At 36.4% G+C, this 24,630-nt stretch overlaps 2 protein-coding genes across 4 annotated transcripts in view; both read left to right on the plus strand.

The window, feature by feature from the left end:
• LOC119782627 (rab GTPase-activating protein 1) overlaps positions 1 to 24,630 on the plus strand; it is a 95,943-nt gene that overhangs the window by 42,532 nt on the left and 28,781 nt on the right. For all 3 annotated transcript variants that reach the window (XM_038283655.1, XM_038283656.1, XM_038283657.1), the window contains 6 exons: positions 15,311 to 15,424; positions 20,206 to 20,280; positions 21,612 to 21,737; positions 21,906 to 22,049; positions 22,938 to 22,979; positions 23,292 to 23,420. In XM_038283655.1, the coding sequence (XP_038139583.1) occupies positions 15,311 to 15,424; positions 20,206 to 20,280; positions 21,612 to 21,737; positions 21,906 to 22,049; positions 22,938 to 22,979; positions 23,292 to 23,420 (630 nt within the window). The remainder of the gene's footprint in view (positions 1 to 15,310; positions 15,425 to 20,205; positions 20,281 to 21,611; positions 21,738 to 21,905; positions 22,050 to 22,937; positions 22,980 to 23,291; positions 23,421 to 24,630) is intronic.
• LOC119782628 (probable G-protein coupled receptor 21) lies at positions 818 to 7,089 on the plus strand. Its single transcript, XM_038283658.1, has one exon. The coding sequence runs from the start codon at positions 1,932 to 1,934 to the stop codon at positions 3,171 to 3,173; it is 1,242 nt and encodes a 413-aa protein (XP_038139586.1). The 5' UTR covers positions 818 to 1,931; the 3' UTR covers positions 3,174 to 7,089.

Raw genomic sequence — 24,630 nt, forward strand, 5'->3', positions numbered from 1 at the left:
AGAATATATCTTTCTTTTTAAATTTTAATTGTAGGGATTATATGATGTAAAAAAAAGAACAGTCACTGTAAAACATTTATAAAGATAAATGATTAGAGCTTAATTTATCATATTATAACAGCCTTTAATTGAATCTTTATTTCTAAAAAAAGGAAGAAAAAAAATCATAAATAAAACTTAAGAGGAAGTCCATAGAGGAACAATGTCTTAGTATTTGCTTAGAATTTGAAAACAAAAATGAATAACCTGATAAAAATTTAACAATTCTTTCCTACACTTCTATATTTACAGAATTTGATTGTAGTTATTTTTGTTTGACTTAACCAAAATGAAAGCAAGCATTCTTAAATTTGTTGTGTGTTTTAGGTATTTAATGGTTGTATTATTTGACCTTTTCATTTTTCTGCTGTTTGAGAAATAGTGGATGCATTGAAAAAACAACTCTACTTCTGACCAGTCTCTAATAGGAGTTATGAACTGAAGCTCTATATTTATTGGATCATTCTTTGTTAAAAAACCCGTACTTGATATGGTTTGAATCCAATTAAAAATGCATTGCAATATTATGTGGATTTTGCTTCCTACTTATTTCATAGTACTAATTAAATTCATGGCACAAAACACATAGCAGCACCTTATTTTTGTGAATAATTTACATTTTATTCTTTTTTGAGGCCATAAGTGAGACATTATATGTTTAAAACTTTGGTTATGACTGATTATAGTACCTTTAATAATTAACTACAGTTAATCTGTTTTTAAGACATTTTTCCTCAAAGCCCGCCTGATTCAGTTCCCTTTATCCTATAAAAACTGACCTTAAATCTACTTTAGTAAGACCTTATTCAGCATTCTTAATGTTATTTAAGAAGCTACATTTGTTATTAAAGATAAGCTTGATTTAATCATTCTTAGATGCACTCATCCTGTTATTTTTTCTAAAAGATGACTTTTCATGTTTCAAACTGTTACTGTTACTAATTATAGAAGTGCAAACTGTTTAATTCTTGGTGTGATTATTAGACACACTTTTACATGAAAAAAAAAGGAGGTGTGAGAGGTTGGGGGAAGGAAACGGTCCCGTGTTTTTGTGGATGATAATTGGCTGGAGGCATAGATTATGGGAGGGGCCTCAGTGCTGCTGTTTCTGTAGACAGAGGCAGAAGGAGGGAGATGGGGTGTGTGTGTATTAGAAAGAGAGACGGCAGAGCAGGACAAATGAACCGGGGGGGATTCTCCCAGCATCGCAATGCCTGCCGTTAAGATTTCAACTCCAGACGAAGTTGCTGCTCTTCAGGCTTGAAATGGACTTACGGGAATGTTTTACTCCACCTTTGTGAGGACTGATTTTTGCCCTCTGTAGACCCCCGATGCCATCGGCTTCCTAACAGCGTTCTGCTGGGATCTTACAACGAAGGACCAAAGAGGAGCTGACACAAAAATAAGTGCAGATGGAAGCCTGGTAAAAGGAGAGCAGAGGCGAAAGTAAGGAAGTGGTTTTACGGAGAGGAAACAAAGCATATCATGCCATTCCCACAATATATGTATGCAGGTCATTAAACAATGACTTTTCGATGGAAACTGTTACACTGACTTGATGGGCTACAGATTGAAGAGATACAGTCTGCAGTTGGATCGGACATTAAAGACATCCTCATTTTCACAAGAGTGACATTTCTGGCAGCTTTTCCGTGCCTTCACCTGAGACACCAACCATCAGAAGGGGATTTTAACCAAGAGTGCTGTAGGTGCGTCAGCTCTAAGGGCAACACCGGGGAACCCTCTCTCACCTTTATCTGCCCTTTTGAAATTAAGCATGGAGGTCTTCGTTTGAACTGAAACATAACGGCTCATAAAAACAACTGCCTGCCAGACCGAATAGCACCTCTTTGGATTTATCCTACCCTTTAAGGGCCTCTTTATGCCTTTTAATGCCTGAGATCATGAATTCCTCCCTGGATCCACTGAACCAAAGCTTACTGGACTCAAATGTGTCCGCTCCTTTCTGCTTACTTGAAGTAGGCTATTCTCAAATTTTCAGCACCTGCCTTCTTGAGGTATCTGTTATTCTACTCCTTGCTATCCTTATCATTTGTGGAAACTTGGTGGTGATCTTTGTGTTTCACTGTGCTCCTTTGCTCAGCCAGCACACCACCAGTGCTTTTATCCAGACGATGGCATATGCAGATTTGCTAGTGGGGGTCAGCTGCCTTTTCCCCTCTCTGTCTCTGCTCCACCATTTGCAGGGACTGGACCCTAAACTGACCTGCCAAGTGTTTGGGTACATGGTGTCAGTTTTGAAGTCAGTTTCAATGGCATCGCTCGCATGCGTGAGCGTAGACCGCTACATAGCCATCACACAACCACTGACTTATTCATCTCTAGTGACGCCCTGTCGGGTACGCTGCTGCATCGTTCTAATATGGTTATACTCTGCGTTGGTGTTCCTCCCGTCTTTTCTTGGGTGGGGGAAGCCCGGGTATCACGGCGATGTGGTAGAATGGTGTGCGGTGGAGTGGAGGACTAGTCCGGCTTTTACTACCTTCATTGTTGCACTGCTCTACGCCCCAGCTGCTCTGACAATCTGCTTCACATACGCCAACATCTTCAAGATCTGCAGACAGCACACTCGGGAAATCAGCGAGCGCCACGCCCGGTACAGGCCCCAACAGCAGCAGGGCGGCAGAATGGCTGTGGGGTCAGTGATGAAGGATTGCACCAACGCAGAACAAGGGCAGCTTCCCCAATTGACGCAACCACAAAAGCACCAGCACCACCAACCTCAGTATCAGCAGTCTTCGTACCCAGACAAGCGATATGCTATGGTATTGTTTCGAATAACCAGTGTGTTCTACATCCTCTGGCTGCCCTACATCCTGTACTTCCTGTTGGAAAGCGGAGGGATATACCACCACCCTGTAGCCTCGTTTCTTACCACCTGGTTGGCTATCAGCAACAGCTTCTGCAACTGTCTCATTTACAGCCTCTCCAACTCGGCATTCAGAAAGGGCCTCAAACGGCTCTGCTCCTTCTGTCTGCGGCGCAGCGGCGATGGCTTCGGAGTCAAGAAAACCAAAAAGGCTTTTGTTGGTTCTGTTGAAAAGGGATGTGCAAAGCAGTGGTATGGATATGACAATGGGGATATGAGAGCTGGTACAACATGTCATGTGTAGCTCGAATGAAGAAGGAAACCCTGGTGTCAAGCTTACATTAGAGTTAAAATGCCCAAAGTGACTGCTCTTAAAATCTCTTAAAAAGTGCTTTTAAGAGATGGAAGATGGTATCGTTCTGTTGCTGCTACTTCTGGCTCTCCCTTTAAAGGCTATGGAGACAGAGAGAAAAGGGTTGAAAGCCGAGCAATCTGGAACAGAATGTGGGCCTCATTAGCCCTTCAAGGTGTTTTTTTAATGTTGAAAACACAAGATGATATGGATGGGGAGCTGACAGATGAAATGCTCTGGTATGAGGAGGAAATCCTTGCCTCCTCTCTGTGGAAACAAACCTTTTTTGAACAAAAGGTTCAACAAAACTTTATCTGCTGTCTTTGGAACTAAATACTTGACTTGTTTCTGCAGAAACTACCAAATTATGCTAGAACCAAACGGTTCTCATGAAGTTTTATGTGCTTCATTTTCAACATGACCTTTGTGTTTAACACAATTTGTTGAATTAAACTAAAAAAAAAAAAACACAAACAAAATAAAAGACATGCTGGTCCAGTCAGTTCAAGGGGCCAATGTGATTTAGTGAGACTGCAGAAAACAGCGGAGCCAACCTGAACTTTTAACTAAATGTTATTTATTGATGTTATTAAAATGTCTGTTGAATTTGTGGGTTTTGCACACTGCAAATATTTGTTATAAGGACCTAGCTTTGGTGTACGAGTGCTTAACTGGCAAAAATCTAATCTGAGGTTCAGTGATGTTCAGGCAAAAGAGCCACAATCCAGTAAAGTCATTAAATAAACAAAGTAAGTACTGATTCTTGAATTATTTAATATGTCCAAAACTACATTTTTTAAATTAGTTTTTATATAACAGTAAAAAATTAAACATTTCTTTTAAATTCTCAGTCATGGCTACTTTATTACTTATTACTTTATTAATTACTTTATTAATACATAAAAATATTGTGTATGCATTAAAATGGTAATTTAATGTTTCATTAATAATCAAAGACCCCTGAAGACATTTGGGTAGGAAGTGGCAAACATTGCTAGTGATTGTTTAGTAGTTGATTTTCTGTGCAATAAAACAATCTGATGTTGGGGTCTGCCTAATTAGTACATTGACAAATTCACCCATTTAAAAAGTGACTTTTTGAGACAGTTACTGATATGTATTAGTACATACCGGAATAAGTTGTATATTTTGGCATAAAATAAGATTTGGATGTATTATTTTCTAAATAATCTAGAATAAATTTCAGTCTAGCTAAACAACTATAGATACATGGTTAATTAAACAATTTAGTTCCAGTTGTTTTTCTTAATGAATTAGTCTTCTTCAATCTTTAATTACTTACTCAATTGTGGCACTTCTCCCTTTATATTTGCATTTTTACCAGTTTTGTTGCACCTTAATTTTATATGTAGCATAATGTGTTTTCAACACCAAGAAAGCATATGTTTTTTCCTGCATCTAGTGTACAGACTAGATTAATTTTATACATAGGGTTAGCAGGGTTACTACACTGGCTGTATTTTTAGGTCTAAATAAAAATACAGAAAAAGAAAAATGCATTGAAAGTAAAGTATTTAATGCTTTATATTCACCCTGTTGTCTAAATGTACCATCTAACTGTGCTTACAGTCTGTTGTGTCCTTTCCATCTTTGGGATCTGGAAGCATCTTAAAGTGTGGACCTATGTGATTGTGAAAGTATGCAAAAGCATTTGTATAAGACTTGAATATTTGTGTGCATGTTAATGGTGTTCCTATTGTGCATTTATATATATAAATATGTAAAGAAACAACTGAAAAACATTTAAATAAGACTGAATTGTACTTTTATTGTACTAAAGTTTGTTTCCAGCTTTCAGGAGTCCTGTTAAAAACAAACATTCCTTAGCTTTATATCTCATCTGCAGTAATGTGCCAAAGAAGATGTTACACTTTGACCTTTTTTCTCCCCTAAATGTAATATCTGCTATGTGAGCGAGTTTATACAATATTATCAACCGTCTACTGCACTCTGTCGCATCAGCGATGCTTTGTGTGCATGTCTACAACTGTTTCTGAGTATATTGGGTTATAAAGTTGCCTTTTATTTAAAAACGAATAATAATCAGCTGTTGAGGGAAGTGGTTTTCTTTGACAGCAAGTGAGGGCTAAATTAAAAGACGTGTGACTGTTTTAAAATAATTCAGTTCCAGAGTTTGCTTTACTCCTTTGGTAGCTGAAGTGTTTGAAGTTTTATCAGCTATTTAAAGCAGATGGCACCTTTTTGCTTTAACTTAACTAAGAAATATGTAAATGAACAATTTAAACTGTTACCTTTTTGTCTTGCACTTGTGTTCTTGTGTGATTGAAGCACAATGAAGATGATGAATGTGTGCAGGCACGCCCAGACTCGACCATTGGCTAGATTCTGACTGTTCAATCTGTTTTGGTCTCTGTTTCCTTCTCATTCATAATCGTACATGATGGGTGTCATGAAATAATTAGCTCTTATCTATCCATTCCCGTTTCTGCCATCTTCTCTGCTGCTATCTAAATATTTTCATGTTTACACAAACATAAGTCTACATGTTTATCAAAGGACATTTATATTATGTTTTTATTTTTAATCACTGAGCTCAGCTTGTTCTCAAGTGATATCCAGCCTACATTCAGCAGCAGTCAAAGAAACAAAAACATCCATTTTCAACTTTATAAAGTTGTTTTTCTTTTCATCCTTTGAATTGTAGGTTTCTGCTTCAAGCATTGTAATTTAGATCTTTTTTGTTTAGAAGAATTCTGTTGCACAGCAACTTATTTTACAGTCCCTTCAGAACAATACTTCTTTGAGGACAATCCATGGTGCCTAAAAGTGCTCCCGTTGGTCACATACACTCACTCCGTTCTTCCTGTGGGGGAAACAATCAACTTACGTGTTCTCACGGGAATGACACTGATGGCTAGGAGGAAATTTCCATGCCCTGCTTGGTTAAAAATGCTAAAAAAAATAAAAAAATAAAGGATGTTTATAGCTGGAAGAGCTCACGGTGTAAAAATCATGAGTTTTCAGAACAACAGTAGCTATGTTGTTGAACTAAAACATTTTATAACAGTGGTTTTATAGGTTTGCTTTAGATTTAAGTCCAACTGGGGTTACTTGCAAAATAATTTTTCTATTGTAACTCTCCAATACTTATATATAGGAAACGTTTCTTTTTTTTAGATATAAAAAATACTTGAGATGATTGATTTAGTGCAGTAAAATGCACCTACTTTCTCTCTCTCGCTTTCTCTGGCTTGTTTTCTGACATACTTCTATGTTGGCAAACCATTTAAAGTAGATCAGCAGCACTTGGTTTGAGACGACCTAGAATTTTATCAGTCACGGAGACAACTCCCAATGGAACCAGTTAGATCAGATACTGCACATGAACTTTAAATTAAGAGGTTTCGTTTTTAGGTTTTGGACGGTCTGATTATTATGTATTTTTAGCAGAACCTAAACTACCACTCATCTAATGAGCCAGGCTATAAACATAAATTCAAACATATAGAATATTAAACATATAAAAAAGCAAAACAAAAACGGTTATCGTATAAAAGACGGGAAAAGACTGCCGATTAAACATTCCAGACAGGAAATTCTACTTGTTGTTTTCTACAAATAAGTGAGACCTTGCAGGTTTAAAAGTTCAAAATAATGTTTTTAAAAACAAACATATTTCAAATACAAGGAGGGGTGGGCCAATGTCTTATTACATTGTTAGAAAGATATGTGCTTTAATACAGGCTGTGAATGCTGGGCTAAGTGTTTATTTATGCTGTTGTTGAATGTGAGTGAGCCATCTGATTACATGATGCTCTGTATGCCATACCTTTTTGTAAATCGTAGACTTTATCTGTGCTGAACAAATAAATATGATTTTATCGCAGTGTACATGAATTATTTTCAAAGGTTAAGCTGTGTTTTTTCAATGCCAGAAAAAGATATTTGTAGAACAAAGAAAAAACAAAAGAAAATGTTAATTTATTGAGTTTTTACTTTCCCTTTTTTTCTACACCAACGAAAAACATACATTAATGAGGCCATCAAAGCTAAAAATGGCTTAAGTGTCGCCTGATAAGAAATTATTGTAAAAAGATAAATAAATTCTTCTAAGATTCAAATACTATCTAATAAAAAATTAAAATCCTTGCATTAAGGGTTATTTTGCGGTTTCCTGTCAGCTTTTTGCAGCCCTGACAAATCTCACGCCACGCCATTTTGATGCCTCAGCAGGGTTCTTCAGGAGCGGCGAAAGGAAAACAGAATGACATGTCGGCTTTTGTGTCGAGTCAGACAAACCCGGGACAGATCTCGCTGTTCAAGTGTTCGCATAGAAGAACTCCTCTGTGATTTTTATTTTTTTCTTCTGCTTTTTGAGACACACATAAATGCAAAGGCTACAGCTTTCCTATTTGTGGCCGACTTCTGTTGAAGAGGTTGTAATTTTGTTAGAACACCATGTTTTGTTCCAGGACTTCACTCACTTAGAAGTTTCCCGGTTTCCTTTTATTTTGTCCGTCTCTTTCCTTTGACGGCAACTGAGTCAGAGACCTGATTAACTTTTATTGTTATATTTCTTTACCATCAAACATGCCACTAACTTAAAATTAACTCTAATGGTCCTTAATGTAACGATAAAAAATAAGGTTGAAAAATAACAGGCTGAACCTGGCATTAAGGTATAAAAACCTCAATCCATTTTGCCAGTCAGGCTGGGAGTGGGTTAATGGTGGGAGGGACAATTTCTTGGCACACTTTAAGCCATTTAGGTAGACTGAGGCATTTAAACGACACTCAGTTGGTACTACAATTTCTTGCTCACTATGTCTATCTTTTTTTTTGGTTCACATTGTAACTATATTATAATGGCCGCTCCACTGCCAGCAGAGTAATGCACCATTTCACAAATTTTTAAACCTCTCTTACTGGCATCTTCAACATTATTGTTAGCTGAAGTCCACTGGGCTTTGTAGTCAGTAGATCACAATCTATTAGAGATCCTGGAGGATCCAGGGAAAGATCAGATTGTGGATGTTGAGGGGACAAATGTGCGTTAGATTAGGGCAATATTTTGAGTAGAAATTATTGCTGTATAACTGTTAAAAATTACAAGACAGTATCAGCATTTTCGTCTGTTTCCTTGCTCTTTTCATTCTTACAATATCGCCAGCTCACCTTGAGCAGTAGCATCTTAAAGAAAAGCCTCTTTCACACCTAAGTCCCTGTATATTACTGGAACCACTTTTTAAAGTTAAATAAAAGGCTAACGAGTTAAACACATGCAACTAAGTCCCAGTATTTACTGGCCCATTTGTTTCACACTTAACCTGGAGATGGAGGAAAAGATGCACCTAACATCACCTGCAGGTGGTAGTAATGTCAGGGGTATTGCTTAAACTGAATAAGTCAGCCTCTTAAAAAGGATTTAAACTTAAACAGATGATTAGCAATAAAAAGAAGACAATATCTTTGGCTTTGAAGTTCATTAATAATTTACATCTGTACCTACTGGCTTTACATTTACTCTTGGCCGACACCAGTTTTCAGCCATCTTTAAAAAAAACCTTACTGCTGGCTTGATTAAATGTTGCCAGTCTGTTTGTCAGTGATGCTGTTACTACGGAGGTTAAAACTATTTAACAGGAGTCTGGACTGTTGAGCAATGCATCACTCTTAACCTTTGGCTGTACTGTAACAGCTTCACTCACAATAGAGTGATCTTTATAATTACCCAGCAAATTACAGGTTAAGGTTGTAAGCTTGAAAGGGGCTTAAAGGTTTATTGGAGGATGTTCTTTTTTCCGGGTGGATCATTAAAATAAGTGGTCCTCCTAATTGTCAATCATTCCAGTAATATGTTTACACAAGGCCATCCTACGTGCTCGTCATTTTCACTTACCAGTTTGAAAAATTATAAATCTTCTTTTGGAAAGTAAGCTTGTATGAGTGATACAAGCAGCAACTTTTAAAGTGAGCGTGCACGAGGAGAAATGAGCCTGAGCATGCTCTTGCATGCGTTTTAATAGGTTTTTCCTCTCGGGTGTGGGTATAGGGTTTGCATGTGCAAAAATCCTCCACTATAACTTTAAGATCTACATCAGATGTGTGCAGAAAAATGTGCTGAGAATCCATCCAGATAGTCACATATACTTTTTGCCAGCGTTTTGAATATGTTGTTCCTAAAATTTAATAGGCTACTAAATATTTCATCCAAGCAGTCATTCGCAATTTTGCCATTGTAGACATGTCTGAATCAAATTAATTTAATTTCAGAACAAACCAAAATTTAGATACTATATATTAGTAAAAATATGAACATCTTAATTTATCAGTTCTCATTTCTCCTTTACTGTCAGTATTACTGTCATTATTAGTTTTAGTTGATCTATATGGAGTTATACCTTTCAGGGATACATTACAGTACACCGCCTGAACTGGGTATTTAAGGAGCACAGAGGAAACTTCAATTAGCTTTTTTCTATTTGAAGCTCATAGCTCTCTATGCCAACAGTACCATATAACACAAGGCTATTAAAGTGAAGGTCTGCAGTGATGGTGCTATGATAAGAGGCAATAAACCGTCATGTTTTTGTTTTTAGCTGCTCAGCTGGGTGTTTTCAGATCCTTGGATACAATACTAGCATTGTAGTTAATCTAAAGAGCTGGTAATGTATTAAACTTATAAACTGGTCAGACCAGTCAAATGTCTACTACTCACCATTACCACATGGCACCAATTAGTAGCAAAAAGAGTAGACTTTAAGTGTTTCTCTCCTTCGTTTAAAAAACATTTAAAATTTGTTGTACCTACCATTTGGTGTTCTTAGGTTGCTAAATATCTCTTACTTTGAAAATCTGGCTGCTTGCTTAGATGCATCACCATCACTAATATGAGGTAGTTTATCAGGATTAAGAAAGGAGCAGTTAAAACCAATCTGCAATTTCAGCACCTTTTGTAATGTTGTGAAAAATGTATCCAAAATAAACAACAACAATTCAATTACTTAAGTTTCAGCCTTTTAACAAAGATTTTTTTTATAGTTTTTCTTTTAATAAGACATTAACAGATGTTTGCATTCTGCTGCAATCACACCGTTAAAGCTTTAATACTCTTCTTGGTAGAAGCAGGTTTATTTTACTGCTTCACATACAGCATTATAGGATATAATTGGCCATTGTACATCACTTCTTTTTAAAGAAACTATATATGAAATTTCCAAACTAGTTGCGCTGTTGAGTGCTGTCTTTTGACAAAAATAAGATGTGTTCAGAGTTCATCTCTCTCTGCTTTCAGTCCAGCAGTTATGCCAGTTTTTGCTTTAATAACTTACAAACTGTAGCCAGAAAACACTCTGCGTGTAGACCACCAAGCAGTTGTTTCCTCATCTCACAATGTAAAGGAATCCGTAAAAAAATCCTCTGCAGATTGTAATCTTGATCACCACCAAAACTAAACTGATTTTAATTTAGGGTAGGAATCACCAGTGGTAAAAATGTCGGAGCAATAAATCAACACTACAGAATACAAAGCATTCTGTGTGGCAATAAAAATAAAACAAAAAGCAAATCTATTATTACAAAGTAAGTCTCCTCAGACAGACACAGTCTAGCTATAAATGTCTTTCATAGGGCTGGACAATATGGCCAGGCCTATGACGGACATTATAGTTGTTGATTTTGAAATGAAGTCAAACATATTGGATTCTAGTTGATACAATATAATTTTGATATCGATAGAACAAATTAAAAGTCTCAGCAGAAATACCAAGAATACCCATGACACAATCCCCTACAAACAGTTTTGACAGGTTTATAAATCTCAAACAGAACATTTTATAACTCTTTACTTAAAAAAAAAAAAAAAAAAAAAAAAAAAAACACATTAAACTTAATTTTGCCCAAAACGTCTGTTAGTGACAAATGGTGTTGACTGTAAAGTATATTATATATATGAAATCTGTTGAAAACTCATATCAGGAAGTGGCGGCCTAGTGGTTAGGGCATAGAGCTTGGAATCCCATGGTTCTGAGTCCAAGCCCCACTCCCACACTGCCACTTTGGGTCCCTGAGCAAAGACTCTTAACTCTTCCCTGGGCGCTGCACAATGGCAGCCCATTGCTCCACAAGGGGATGGGTTAAATACAGAGTTCATTTCGTTGCTCTGTACTTGTGACAGTGTACAGACAATAAAAAAAGCTGGAAATATCGTCATTAGTGAATCAGATTATATTGTAATGTATATTAATATTGAATTATTGTCATACCCCTTGTCTATTGGTATTCTTTCTAGAGCTTTGGCGACCCAAAGTGGAAGCGCACCTTAGACTTTGAAAAGCCCCGCCTTATCTCACAATGATAAGAAGTCCTATAAAAAAAACAAACCTAAATGTGCAGCATAATCATGCTAGCCATCCAGCTCGCCACAAAACTGAATGGGTTCTAAGTTTGGCTTAGTCACACAGAGCAATCTGTCCATGATGTTTCCGGTGATCTTGGATACCATCAAACAAACCAACGTTTTAAAACATGCTACCAGTGCTGCGGAAAACATGACTTTCTTGGCTGAGGCATTGATAAAAGTTTTGTTAGAGTTCCACTATTGATGTACTGTGTTCTAAAAATATAACCTGTATGCATTTAGATAAATACAGGCCTATTTTTGTGGTGTCTCTTTGTGCTCCTGCACAGTAGCATGGGACACCGAATGTTTGCTTTTTCCTCTCACGCGACCCTCATTAGAAGTTGCTATTTCACTGAACAGATGGACAGACTTAAAGGGAAGCTAATTGACCATTAAGTCAGAGGTCTTTGTTCATTCTCTCAGCACTTCAGATAAGTATGGCTAAGTGGTGCTTTTCTTAACATGGATCACTATCTTATAGAAGGAAACCACAGCCAAGTGTAATATGCCTTTCACTTTGGAGCAAGTATTTACAGCACATTGGAAGATTGATCTCCAAATCATTGTTTTATATTATTTCCTAATTTCTTAGCATTTGACTTGACTTTATGAAATAAGTTAATAGTCAAGTCTTTCAAGCCTGTATAGTTGTTTATTGTAATATGCTACAAGTTTTCAAAGAAAAATCAGAGCAGAAATATTTGGATTCCAGAACTATCACATAAAATAAATTTGGCAGATCATTTACAGCTTTTCTGCTGAAATTTGACCAAGTTGTATCATGAAACGTGAAACTTGTTTCTTAAAGTGGACAAGTGTTTGTTTGTTCAGATTAATGGATGTCTTTATTTATTCAAAGTTGGGAACAGACACAAGTAATTAGAATTATAAGCCACTTGCACCTTTTATGTCTTTTTAACGATAAAGTAAAAAAAAAACAAAAAAAAAAACAACTGTCTTGTTAAAGGAATAGTACACCCAAAACATGATTAGCCTTCATTTTCTACTCACCCCCATGCTGAACAACACCCTGGAGTACTTTTTTGATATCTCAAATGCATCTGGAGATCTGGGAGGCTTCTTGCTGTCTGCTGACATTCAAATAATGGAGGTCTATGGTGCCCGAGACAGAAAGGTCCATAAAAGTCCACAAAAAACGTGTCAATATTCCTCCATACTGCTCGTCCAATGTATTCCAAGTGTCCTGAGTGGGTAGCATCCAGAATTTACTCGAAACAAAGTCATTTAGAATGTTTTTAGAGCATAAACAGTAGTGTATAGGATTTCCTGAAAGCGCGCACCTGCGCGATCACGATTCTACGGAAGCCGGCAGACCAAACCAGATGAAAGTGCGCATTCAGCGTCTGCTCTGCCAATAATGCAAGCGTAGAAGAAGAAATGTGCTGTTTACCTGTGCAAAGAAAGAAACAACGAAAGAAAAATGTCTGAGGACTTCAGTGTTGAGGAAGAGCATGAGTTATTTGCCGAGCTGAATGCGCTGGTTTGGTCTGCCGGCTTCCGTAGCGTCGTGATCGCGCAGGTGCGCGCTTTCAGGAAATCCTATACACTACTGTTTATGCTCTAAAAACATTCTAAATGACTTCGTTTCGAGTAAATTCTGGATGCTACCCACTCAGGACACTTGGAATACATTGGACGAGCAGTATGGAGGAATATTGAAACGTTTTTTGTGGACTTTTATGGACCTTTCTGCCTCGGGCGCTGGGCACCTCCATTATTTGAATGTCAGCAGACAGCAAGAAGCCTCCCAGATCTCCAGATGCATTTGAGATATCAAAAAAGTACTCCAGAGTGTTGTTCAGCATGGGGGTGAGTAGAAAATGAAGGCTAATCATGTTTTGGGTGTACTATTCCTTTAATGAACTAACTCTATACTGCTGACTGGACAACTGTTACCAATTCAATGAATTGTCCCCATACAGTAATAAGAGGGAGTAATATTTTCTCTGATTGGAAATGGTACATTCGAAGGTTCCAGCCCTCTGATCAAGAGTCGGGCTTTTCAAGCTGAATATCATAAAAACTCTGCAGCAAATTTCTTTTGCCTTCAGTAAGTCTTTGAAGCATAATGGTAAATGTTATATAATCCTAAACCTTACCATCACCGCTGCATACCTCACCCTTAGCTTCACCTAAACTTACCAATTCCTACTTTAGTCCTGAACTAAACCCAACCATCAGGAAAAAAAGAACTTGAGAACAAATATAATCTTGTTACAATTGGTTCTCAATTTTGTGGTGAAATGAGAAAAATGCTTTTCACTCTGATGCCAAACCAGGAGAACACACAGCAGGATATCATCAATCTTGGGATCCTAGACTTTAAAAACCCCTGGAGCCTCCTGTACTAAATTGTAAGAGTGCCTTGCATTAAATATTAAATACATTGACATTTAAAAATCCCCTCCATACTGTTTACAAAGAAGTCTTTTTTTCTCCTAATAAAATAGTCTTGTGGTGACATTGCTTATTCAAAGGTAATGTTTTGCCTAATGTCCCAGTAATCAATAACAGAATGAGCTATCATTAATCTTCTGATAAGCAAAGCTAGATTTTAGGTCATGTTTACTGATCTGAGTGGGTGGGACGTAGTCTGTGGCGCTTTCTCATCACCTTGGAACAGAATACTTTATTGTTTCTTTCACTTGTACTGTTGTTTGTGTTCGATTAAAAATGCTTGATAAATGTTAGTTATGAGATATTTCAAACATTCGGACTGCAGCATACTACAAAAAAAGTTTTATTGTGTTCTATTTTACATCCCTTTTATATATTCGAAATGTTTTCTTAGCGTGATCGAGACTCAGACATGGTTGTCAAATGCATTTTGCTTGAAACATAGTGTAATCCACACAGCATTCCTTACAAGCCCGTTTTCATTTCCTCCAGAGGCTTTAGATTGTCCAAATCCGACCCCGGTTCTTAAAGAAACAATAGACCAAATCACTGTTTATTCCTCAACTTTTCATGCTGTCAGAACCTAAAGAAAAACAATCCACTTGTATTTGCTTGTTAACAGATCAGCTGGTATCTTAGCTGATAGTAACATGGGCGTGTGGTTGACCTTAAACGCCAAACCATTTCTTATCGGCCAGGAAATTATATTTTAGTCCATGCTTGTTTGTTTTTTTGTTTTGTTTTTTTTAATCAGAATAATTTTAATCATTTTTAATCAGGTCATTCTAACTTGCCTAAAGTAGAGTCATACTGACATGATTTAAAAAACAAGTTTTGCCTTTGGTTCTTTGGGAAAGGGTTTTATGCCATTTGGTCATTTGGGAGTGTTTTTCAGTCTTGCAGCTGGTGCCATGTGTCCACACTTTTGCAACAATTAAACCGCTTTTGATGCACTAAAATTGGTTAAAATTAGAAGTGGGATGAGCGGAGTTAGAGTTACACAGAAACATGGAGTGGTGGACGATCTGTACAGTGGAAGAGAACACTCTGTGCTGCCAATTTTTCCTCCTACCCCACGTTTCTTAACAACGCGTGGGGCCCCTGCACGCCGAAGATCATTTACACCAGCTGGGTCTGGGTAGAAGTTATCTTTGCAGATACAGCTGATAATAAAAATTAATCTCTGTAATATACTCATCTTGTTTGTTGTTTTTTGCCACATTCTTTTCGACTCCCTTTCACAGAGTGTAACGATCTCCTTACCTTCTCCCATTTTTCTCTCCTCAAGGAATCTCCTCAGGACAGTGCAATCACCAGGGACATAAACAGGACGTTCCCCGCTCATGACTATTTCAAAGACACTGGTGGAGATGGGCAAGATTCGCTCTACAAGATCTGCAAGGTGGGGCAGTAATACTGACACAGAGAGAGGTTGTTAAATTTGAAGCTAACTCAATGCAGCACATTCTATGCACTGTCATAAAACTGGCTTCTTGCAGTGCAAAACTCTGCAGCAGCAGCAGCTGTACCCAATATAAGCCATGGACTGTTTTGTAGCACATCTGCAAAAGCACATCAGGAGAATGCTTTTCTAGATTTAGACTCACTCTGACTGCCATTGATATATTTACTTTAAGAAGTCTTATGTACCAATCAGTTCTTAACTGTATGATATATTATCTTTGAATGATTATATAATTGATGTTGAAGTGTGTTTCAGGTAAAGATTGTTCTTTCAATTTATATTTGATATGAAATACCAGCATAGAAGCTTCATTTAACTTAGCAAATGTTATACCCAACTCTGTTATTTGCAACCCTGGTAAAGATGCTTTAAAAGCTTTGAAATATGCATCTCACATGGGAAGAGAAACATCTTCAAACTTGGAAAACAAAATCCAGTGGTTTTTTGTTTTTTTTTTACTTTTTTGGTATGCATCTCACACTAAAATAATGTAAAGGGGCAAAGTCATTTTATGTGAAATTCTTAAAATTTACACCCCAGCTTACTTGGTAACAAAGATTTTCTAAAAGATTGTCACGTTGTCTTGGAGTCTTTTTGGGTGTTTTATGTTTTTTTTTTCTTGCTTAGGTTGTTAACCTAAACCCTTAGTTTATATTTACACTGAAATAAAGGTACGATACTGTGCATGTATACAGGGGGTAAACAAGAAAGTAATAGGCTGTGAAAATAATTAGTAAGTCATAGATCCAGTGGAATGAAACACAGAAAGCATTTGTCCTTTTTAATACTGATAATATTGATGGCAGTGATATTGTTAGTTATGACAGTGTGAGTGCAAACAACATTATAACCAGATAGATAGATCAAAAGATTGATTGATTAAAATAGCATTTCAATGTGTTTATTTTTTAATTCATTCATTCAAAAAAAAAAAAATTGGTAGGGAGGCTTAACTAGGACTTAAAGTTGTTATAGATTGATTTATTAACATCGGTTGACCTTTGACCACACTGACCTGTCTGTCGCTTTAGAGTGAGGCACTTTCTGCCACTATTAAGTAGCTTCCTAAAGGCTGATTTATACTTCGAAACTAGGTCGTCTGCGTAGGTGTCGCAGTGAACAAAAAGACATCCCCGCCCTCTCCGCAGACACTCCGATGCACATCTCCCCATTGTAACTGACCGCAGACATGAGGCCGTCTTGTGTTGTTTTTATGACCGAAATTGTGGAAAACATTTCGTGAAGTTGGACCAGCTAGAAGAGCGAGGTGCCCGAGAACGCTGGGACCCTTTTTCCACCTGGATCCCCGCTATTTTTCGCGTCATGTCCCTCCGTTGTCGGACAAAACTCACCCCCACTTCCTCACAGCCTCAGTCGTATCTAGACCTACAGCGTATAGCGCAGACCACGCTTCAATACTGGGCATAAATCAAAAATGTCTGTGTCAAGCTCCCTGCGACACACTGCTGCAGGCGTATAACCAGCCCTTAAGTTGTCACCATCTGGTTTTCTGATAGTTCCATGATATTGCCATCCTCAGAAACGCTGGCATACGCTGAACTTTCTATGTATTTTTTTCAATTTGGGCATATATATATATATATATATATATATATATATATATATATATATATATATATATATATATATATATATATATATATATATATATATATATAGAGTATTCATAAAGAGTCCAGAACTTAGCCTAACAGCCTAACTTATGCAAAATGCACGGCAGCGTATTCCCATGAAATGTCACAAGCCAGTGTTCTGAGGGGGGCAGGCGCCCGGCCTGCATAAAAAGCACAAGAAGATTTCTCTAAACTTCGCAGTTGCAGTATTAACCAGGCTGCTGTTTACCGCCAACCAAACAATAAATAGAAAAAGAAAGAAGGTTTGCAATGGCAGCAGATCCAGCGTCATGTCTGCTAGAAAGTGTGTTGGTCGTGGCCGTGGATGTGAAGGCAGGGAGGATCCATAACACACCGTCACGCTTACCCTATGATGGGGATGATACAGGTTGGATAAGCTAGACACTACGACTCATAAGTAACTTGCAATTAACGTGTGTCAACAATCAAATTACTTACCTGTAACTTATGGCCCACGTATGAGAATTCGCTGGCATGCGTCAAGAAATTTTAAGCATGCTCAAAATTTCTAGATGTACCTTCCATATGTCGAAGTGTGTTAGCGTGCTTTGGCATGCTCATAATTTATACAAAAATAGCATTGGCATACGCTAGCTATATTGTCAAGGTGTGACCGCACCATAAGGACTGTTTGTGTTTCTGCCCTTCCTTGAATTCTACTTAGTATCTAAAGGACTATAAAAAAACACAATGTGGACAGATGCTTTTCATTTATTACCTTATTTTATGGTTAAAGGGATTCTGTATAGGCATTTAAAGTGACTGTGCCCCTTTAACCCATTTGTTTAAATTTCATTTAAAAAAGTTCATCATGTAGGGGTGAAATTTGTGTTTTGAAATGTTTAGGGTTACAGATTTTTAGCTATATAAAATCAAAATATAACAGAAGCCTTTTCTTTTAATTAGTATTTTCCCTTTAATTTAGCAGATAAGACAATTAGCCCTTGAAATGAAAACCCCATCTTAATTTAATTAATTCTGTTGGAAGATCATTGTATTTACCTGCTTAATTAAAGGGCAAATGCAATATTGATATAGAGTATATTTTATGTTTCTGGATCAGTTTTTGCACATCAGCAATCCACTTTACTTTCTTTTCTATTAGTGTTTTTATTATCTGACACCAAGACTTTTGTTGCCAACCTTCAAAATTGGAAAGACCAGAAAAAATTTTGATTATGTAAAAGTCGTGAATTTTCATAGGACAGAAAGCAGCTACTAGTTGTCTGTAATTACAGTCAGAGTAATAATTAAATAGCTGTAAGATAAAAAGGAACAAATAAAAAATGGTTTGGACAAATTCAGCAAAACCAGAGTGTAACACAAGGCTTTAATTTTTCAGAAACAAATTTAGTTTCACCCAAAGATAGCTACTAGCATATGAATTTGAAGTCTTTTAGCTTCCTGTCTTATTTTAAATTTTAAATTCTTCCTTTATTATTTTAAATTCTTGAGAAAATAGTTGCCAAACAAGTGTGTGACCACTTACACCTTAATGTCAATAGTGTCAATTTATATCCTGCAAAGGTTGCAGGTGGCCTATAATGATGCTATGCGGTTACTGTTGAAACGTCCAAGATGGTCCAGTGCAAGTGAGATGTTTGTCACAGCAAGAGTTAATACCCTACAAGCTGTTCTACGAAAGTTAATGTATAAGTTTATTTGTAGGTTAAATGCATCTGAAAACGATATTATTTTGTCACTTACTGATACCACACGTAGTGCAATCCGATATCAGTCTAAGCTGTGGAGACACTGGTATTCCTGTCTTCTTAAATATCCTATTTAATCGTATTGTGTTTTTATCATTAACTATTTTTTATTTTATTTTTATGTATGTATTTATTGGACCATGAGTCCGGAATAAAGTTTATCTATCTATCTATATCAAATATGGAAAAGAGAAACATTACAAACAAGTTTGGAATAGAATAATGCTTCATTTTCCCATAGTATGAAAATCCAGGTGTTTTTTAGCAGCAAGGGGAAGCTTACAAAAGAAGGAAAAAATACTGTATAGTTATCAAAACTGCACATTCAGATCAATGCAGATCAGTAGGGAAAGCTGCCTGTGCCCTTATTAATCAACTCTGTCTGATCTGTTGCTGTGTGGTTCATCGAGTTCAGAAAAGCCTGGAAAATCTAAACGGGTCTCTTTTCAGAAACGAGAATCATAATATAATCAGTAAGAGAACTGCTTGTGTGTTGGAGTGCACAGAAGTCTCAGTATATTAGCTTATGTTATTATTAATTAACATTATTCTGTCATTTTTCTTAGCCCTTTAAAAAAAATGACATAACTGAAATTATAAGCAGCGTTTGTTCGATGATCTGAGACAGGTGTGACAAACGAACAAAAACAACTACATCGCTGTAGTTTTGTAATACTTGAGTCGTCTGACTGCCTCCTTTTTACACTTTTCAGTTTAATGTCATTCATTATGCATAACTCTTGCGAGGGCATTCATCTCCTTTCAGACAAGCAGCTCCTGAGGTGCTTTTGAATGATTTACAGCGTTCTCCCTTTGCTGTGTTTGGATTGATCCACGTTTTGTATTTTTTGACTTTTACTCATTATGTATGTTTCTGGATCAGTAGGCCACTACAGCCCATTTCCACCCAGTTCTTTCATTTGTCTCACTCTCAGCTTGAATAAATATTAGCATTAAAAATCAAATCTTTGAGTCTCTATATCCATTTTCACTCGTTATAGTTCCTCCCTACCACATTGTTAGGGTTTAGGTTTATTAGAATATCTAGAGCTAAGTCTGATGTTCTGATTGTTGAGAAACATTTATGATGTTTTTATAATACGACTGACTTCATCTTTTAGGATCTATTTTCTTCTGTTTTAATCTAAATCTGCGCCAAATATTATCTGTAATGACGAATTTTAACTCAATATGTTGAATTTAGTAAAATGTCTGAATTAATTTTTTTTTTTATACATTCTCTAAAAGCAGGTCTAATAAAATACATGTTTGTGGATGAAGGACATGTTTGATTACTTTCAACATGAAGAGCTGCTTTTAATTCCCTGCCTTTGTCTTTCATATTATCCAGGCTTACTCTGTTTATGATCAGGAGATTGGCTACTGCCAGGGACAGTCCTTCCTGGCTGCAGTGCTGCTGCTACACGTGAGTTTATACACCAGTGTGGTTCTTAAAGACAAGTTTTTTGTTTGTTTATTTAAGCCAAGAATAACATTTTAACATCAGTTATCTATTTATTAAACAGCTAAATTATATCTTGTACAGATATAATAAATGTGATTTTGCAAACTCATGGTTTGTAGCCAAGCAGTTAGGACAGAAACAGTCCAACACTGCCCCCTTGTGGTTGCTGAACAATTTTAGGATTGGATGTAGGAAACAGATTAAAACATATTACACAGAGACAGATGTAATTTTGGGGATTAGATAAAGAAGTAAGAGAACCAAAAACAGTTGCAGACTTGCCTATTCTCTGTTTTATTGTGGTTGGACCTTTCCATCCATCCATCAAACACTCCCCAAAGGTTTCACACAGTCTGCAAAACTCTGGAATTGTTTTGGTATTTCCCAGAAATTAGAAAAAAATATAAAAAAATAAGCCAGGGAATTTATTTTGTTTTACTTCACATCCTTTTGTGTAAATGTCTTCTCCATCCTTCCATGCTTTTCTTTTTTGCTTCTATCCTTTTTATCCATCCACGTTCACTATCTGCATTACTTCCTTGTCTCCTTTCCAGTGCCCTTCCTTCTCTCGGTCCTTGTACTCTTTAATGCCTTTTTATGCCCTCTTTTTCTCTTTTCATTTGTTCATGCTGTTTACTTTTCCTTATGCCCTTTTTTATTTTCCTCCTAGTTCTTCCTTTCTTTAGACTGACCTCCTTTCCCCTTGTGTCCTTTCTTCCATGTGTCCTTTCCTTTTTGTATCCTTTCTTCTTTCTCTTCTTGTGTTCTGCACTCTCTTTAATTCTGTCCTCTTTGCATTCTTCTCCCCCCCTCCACTGTTTCCTTTCTTCTGGGTTTCTTGCTGCCTGTACCTTTTCTACATCATGTCCCTTTTTTCTTGTGTAGATAATTATTTGTTTTTCCTTATTCTATCTTCTGTGTTCTTTCTTCCTCATCTTTTCTTGTATCCTGATTTCCATTTTTGTAGTTTTAGTATCTGCTGATTCTAAATATAAATCCTGACCACTATATAAATGTTTACCATAAATTCATGGTGAATTTAAAACTTCTTATTTTGAAATTTAAATCTATCTTAGGTACCTAAAGTATTTTTTTCTTCCATGAACTAGCTTAGGAACCTCCGCCTGTGGTTTTCAGATGTTAAAGCCTGACCACTGACGAAACCTTTTTGTTCTTTGAAAATTCTAACCTAAAGGAACTTTCTTTTTATGGCGGCACTATTTAGAGCAGTCCAAATCATTTCCTGAGCCCTGGTATTATCCATTCATAACCTGATCCTGTGATTTCTTCAGATGCCAGAGGAGCAAGCTTTCAGTGTTCTGGTGAAGATCATGTTTGATTATGGGCTCAGGGACCTGTTCAAACAGAACTTTGAAGATCTGCACTGCAAGTTCTTCCAACTTGAAAGACTCATGCAGGTTAGTGTGTCATATTTGCACATCTCAGCCTGTTTCCTACAATCTTGTACATTGTTTTTTATCTGAAACCTGGTTGCTCTAAATGGCAGTTACTCCTTTGAGCTGTTTTATTTATTTATTATTTAGTCGTCTAAATCCTCTGTTTAATTCTCTTCCTCTCTTCATAAGGAGTACATACCAGATCTGTACAACCATTTCCTGAATGTGGGTCTGGAGGCTCATATGTATGCTTCCCAGTGGTTCCTAACCCTCTTCACAGCCAAGTTTCCTCTTTACATGGTCTTCCATATTATCGACCTGCTACTGTGTGAGGTTAGTATAACAATAGACTCCATAGCGGTCTCAGTTAAAGGGTCGTCTTAACCATAAAGCGGTTCATTTTATAAGAAAAACCGAGAGGAACAATACATCATGCACTGAACTCTCTGCGAAGTGATCTGAAATGTCTTTGGTATTTATTTACAATAGTGTACTTATAAGGACTATAAGAGGTTTCCTTTAAATAGTTATTCAATTTCCCTTTGGGATTAATAAAGTATTTTTGAATTGAATTATAGAGCATGTTTAATAATAATTTAAAGGAATATAAATTAGAAAAAGAAGATTTACAAATCTTAATGTTTTGCATCAGTTTGTTTGTTTAAAAAAAAAAGAAAAGTGCTGTTTAAGTTAATTTTATGTATGTTAAATATATGCAGTAAATATATGCATTTCTACTGGGACACATTTTGCTGACTACCGGTAATACCACCGTTCATATAGACAATTAGGGTAAAATGAAAAAATATGTACCAGAATTTTTTTTTTCATTTTTTAAAAATGTGGTGTTTGATTGCACTGATTCTGGCAACATTATCATTTGATTAAGCTTTTTAGTCCTTTTATCAAACTTCTTCAAATGTAAAGCAAAATTTTCCTAGATTACGCAAGATTAGTTGATTTAATCTCAGAAGTGCTTACATTTTCTCAATTATAGTCTGAACAACACATTTTAAACATCTGCTGAGGTCTGCTAGTCATATTTACTTTCCTATTAATTAATTCAGCCTAAGCTTTTCTAAATCACACTAACAGCAGGGCTCTGAGGTGTGATTAATTCAAGACGTTTATTTATTCCAATTAAATACTGAAAACAAGTAAATAAGTAATAAGTTTTTTGTTCTGAATTTCTAATACATGATAAATGTCATTGTTTTTCAGGGTATAAGTGTGATCTTCAATGTAGCCTTGGCCCTTTTGAAGGTAAGAAATAAATCAGACCCACAAACACATTGATTAGATTAGATAGAATTTTATTAATCTACCAGTGGAAAGTTTTGTGTTGGAAGAGTAGACATTTTTGTTTTTTCTGGATTGTTCTCCAAAGTTAGATTTTCCCAGTAAAAAAAATTTAGTTATTCGGTCTTATGACTGTATTTAAAGTTGATTCTTGGTCAATTTCTAAGTGAAAAACAGAACTTTTTACAAAAACCTGTTCATTTTCAATGTCAAATAAAATAAACTTGAAAGCATCTTTTGTTTCAGCATTAAATCTGTTTCTTTTTTCCCCCTCAGACATCAAAAGATGATCTACTGCAGACGGACTTTGAGGGTGCTCTCAAATTCTTTCGTGTCCCTGTCCCAAAGCGGTACCGCTCAGAAGAAAATGCCAAGAAGCTAATGGAGCTGGCCTGTAGCATGAAGGTGAATAAAAATAAAACCAAGTGACTTATTGTTCAGTTCAGGTGTTGTTTTTAAAGTGGTAATGTCTTGTTTGGTTGAAAAATCTTCAGATATCTTCATCCTTCCTGTCATTGTATCTAACTGTTATCCAGCAGTGCTGCTCAGATACCACTAGGGGTCATTGTTGAGTTTTACTATAACTAATATAAAATATAGAAACACACAAACCAGACCCTCACATCCATCTCCTAAACACTCCCACCTGTGTCCTGACCTGGTTGGAACAGTCTGGCCCAGTTTGGAGGATTTCACTTTGATGGTAACTTTGGGAAGCAACATTTTTTTCCATTAACTATTTAAAGAAGCCAGCTGGAAATATTTGATCTTTTAATTCTTCAGATGGGCAGCAGAGGATGTCTATCAGAACTGACTAAAGTGAAGTTCTAAAGAGGCTTCAGTTCTCCTCATGAAGGCATCAGTTCAGAAAATAAACTAAAAAGGAATCTTTAGATATAGAACCATAAGCTTGATAAACACATTTGAAGAGATTGTATATTACCTTATGCTTTGAGTTCACTTGATGCTACTTTATTGGTTTGGCAAATTAAAATTTTCCCTTAAGGAGAAAGAAGCAGATTTGAATGAATTATACTGGTGTATTTATTTGCAGAGTCTGTTATTTACCTAAATAAAACCTTAATATCAGAGTGGTTTAGATAATCTGGGATGCAGTTACAGTGGGATTATATAGCTAGAATAATGTTTGCCCTACTGGCTAAACTTTGTGCCTTTTAGCTCTGAATTGCATCCATTGGTTTTTGTCAGATGTCTTTTTTTCCCCTGTTTATATCACTTTGATATTCAGCATGTTTTATAATTTTCATTTGTAATGTTTTAAGAGATTTAGGTTAGATTTAATTAATTTAGCTAATTTGCACTAAAAGCGGCATGAAGAGTTTTTCGGGTGGTAAATTTGCTTGTGCTTAATGTAGAGCATTACATTTCCACTAGGCTGTAGGTGGTTTTGATCCGTGGATTAAATGAGTCGTTTAAACCATCGAGTCTTTAAACATCTGCATAGAAGTAGGTTCTGAGCTGTACATGGCTTTATTAAAATATGTCGTCTTCACACCAGACAAGCTTTTACTTGAACAGCTGAAAGCAGAATTTCACCTCAGCAACAAAGATTTGTTTTTGCTTTTTGCAATCATTAAATAAAATAATGAGAATG

The sequence above is a fragment of the Cyprinodon tularosa genome, unplaced genomic scaffold (assembly GCF_016077235.1).
Source record: "Cyprinodon tularosa strain WSP-4 unplaced genomic scaffold, ASM1607723v1 ctg196, whole genome shotgun sequence".
NCBI lineage: Eukaryota > Metazoa > Chordata > Actinopteri > Cyprinodontiformes > Cyprinodontidae > Cyprinodon > Cyprinodon tularosa.

Bases quoted from the DNA above. Each gene is read 5' to 3' on its own strand.
- LOC119782628 (XM_038283658.1), top strand. From the start codon at position 1,932: ATGCCTGAGATCATGAATTCCTCCCTGGATCCACTGAACCAAAGCTTA.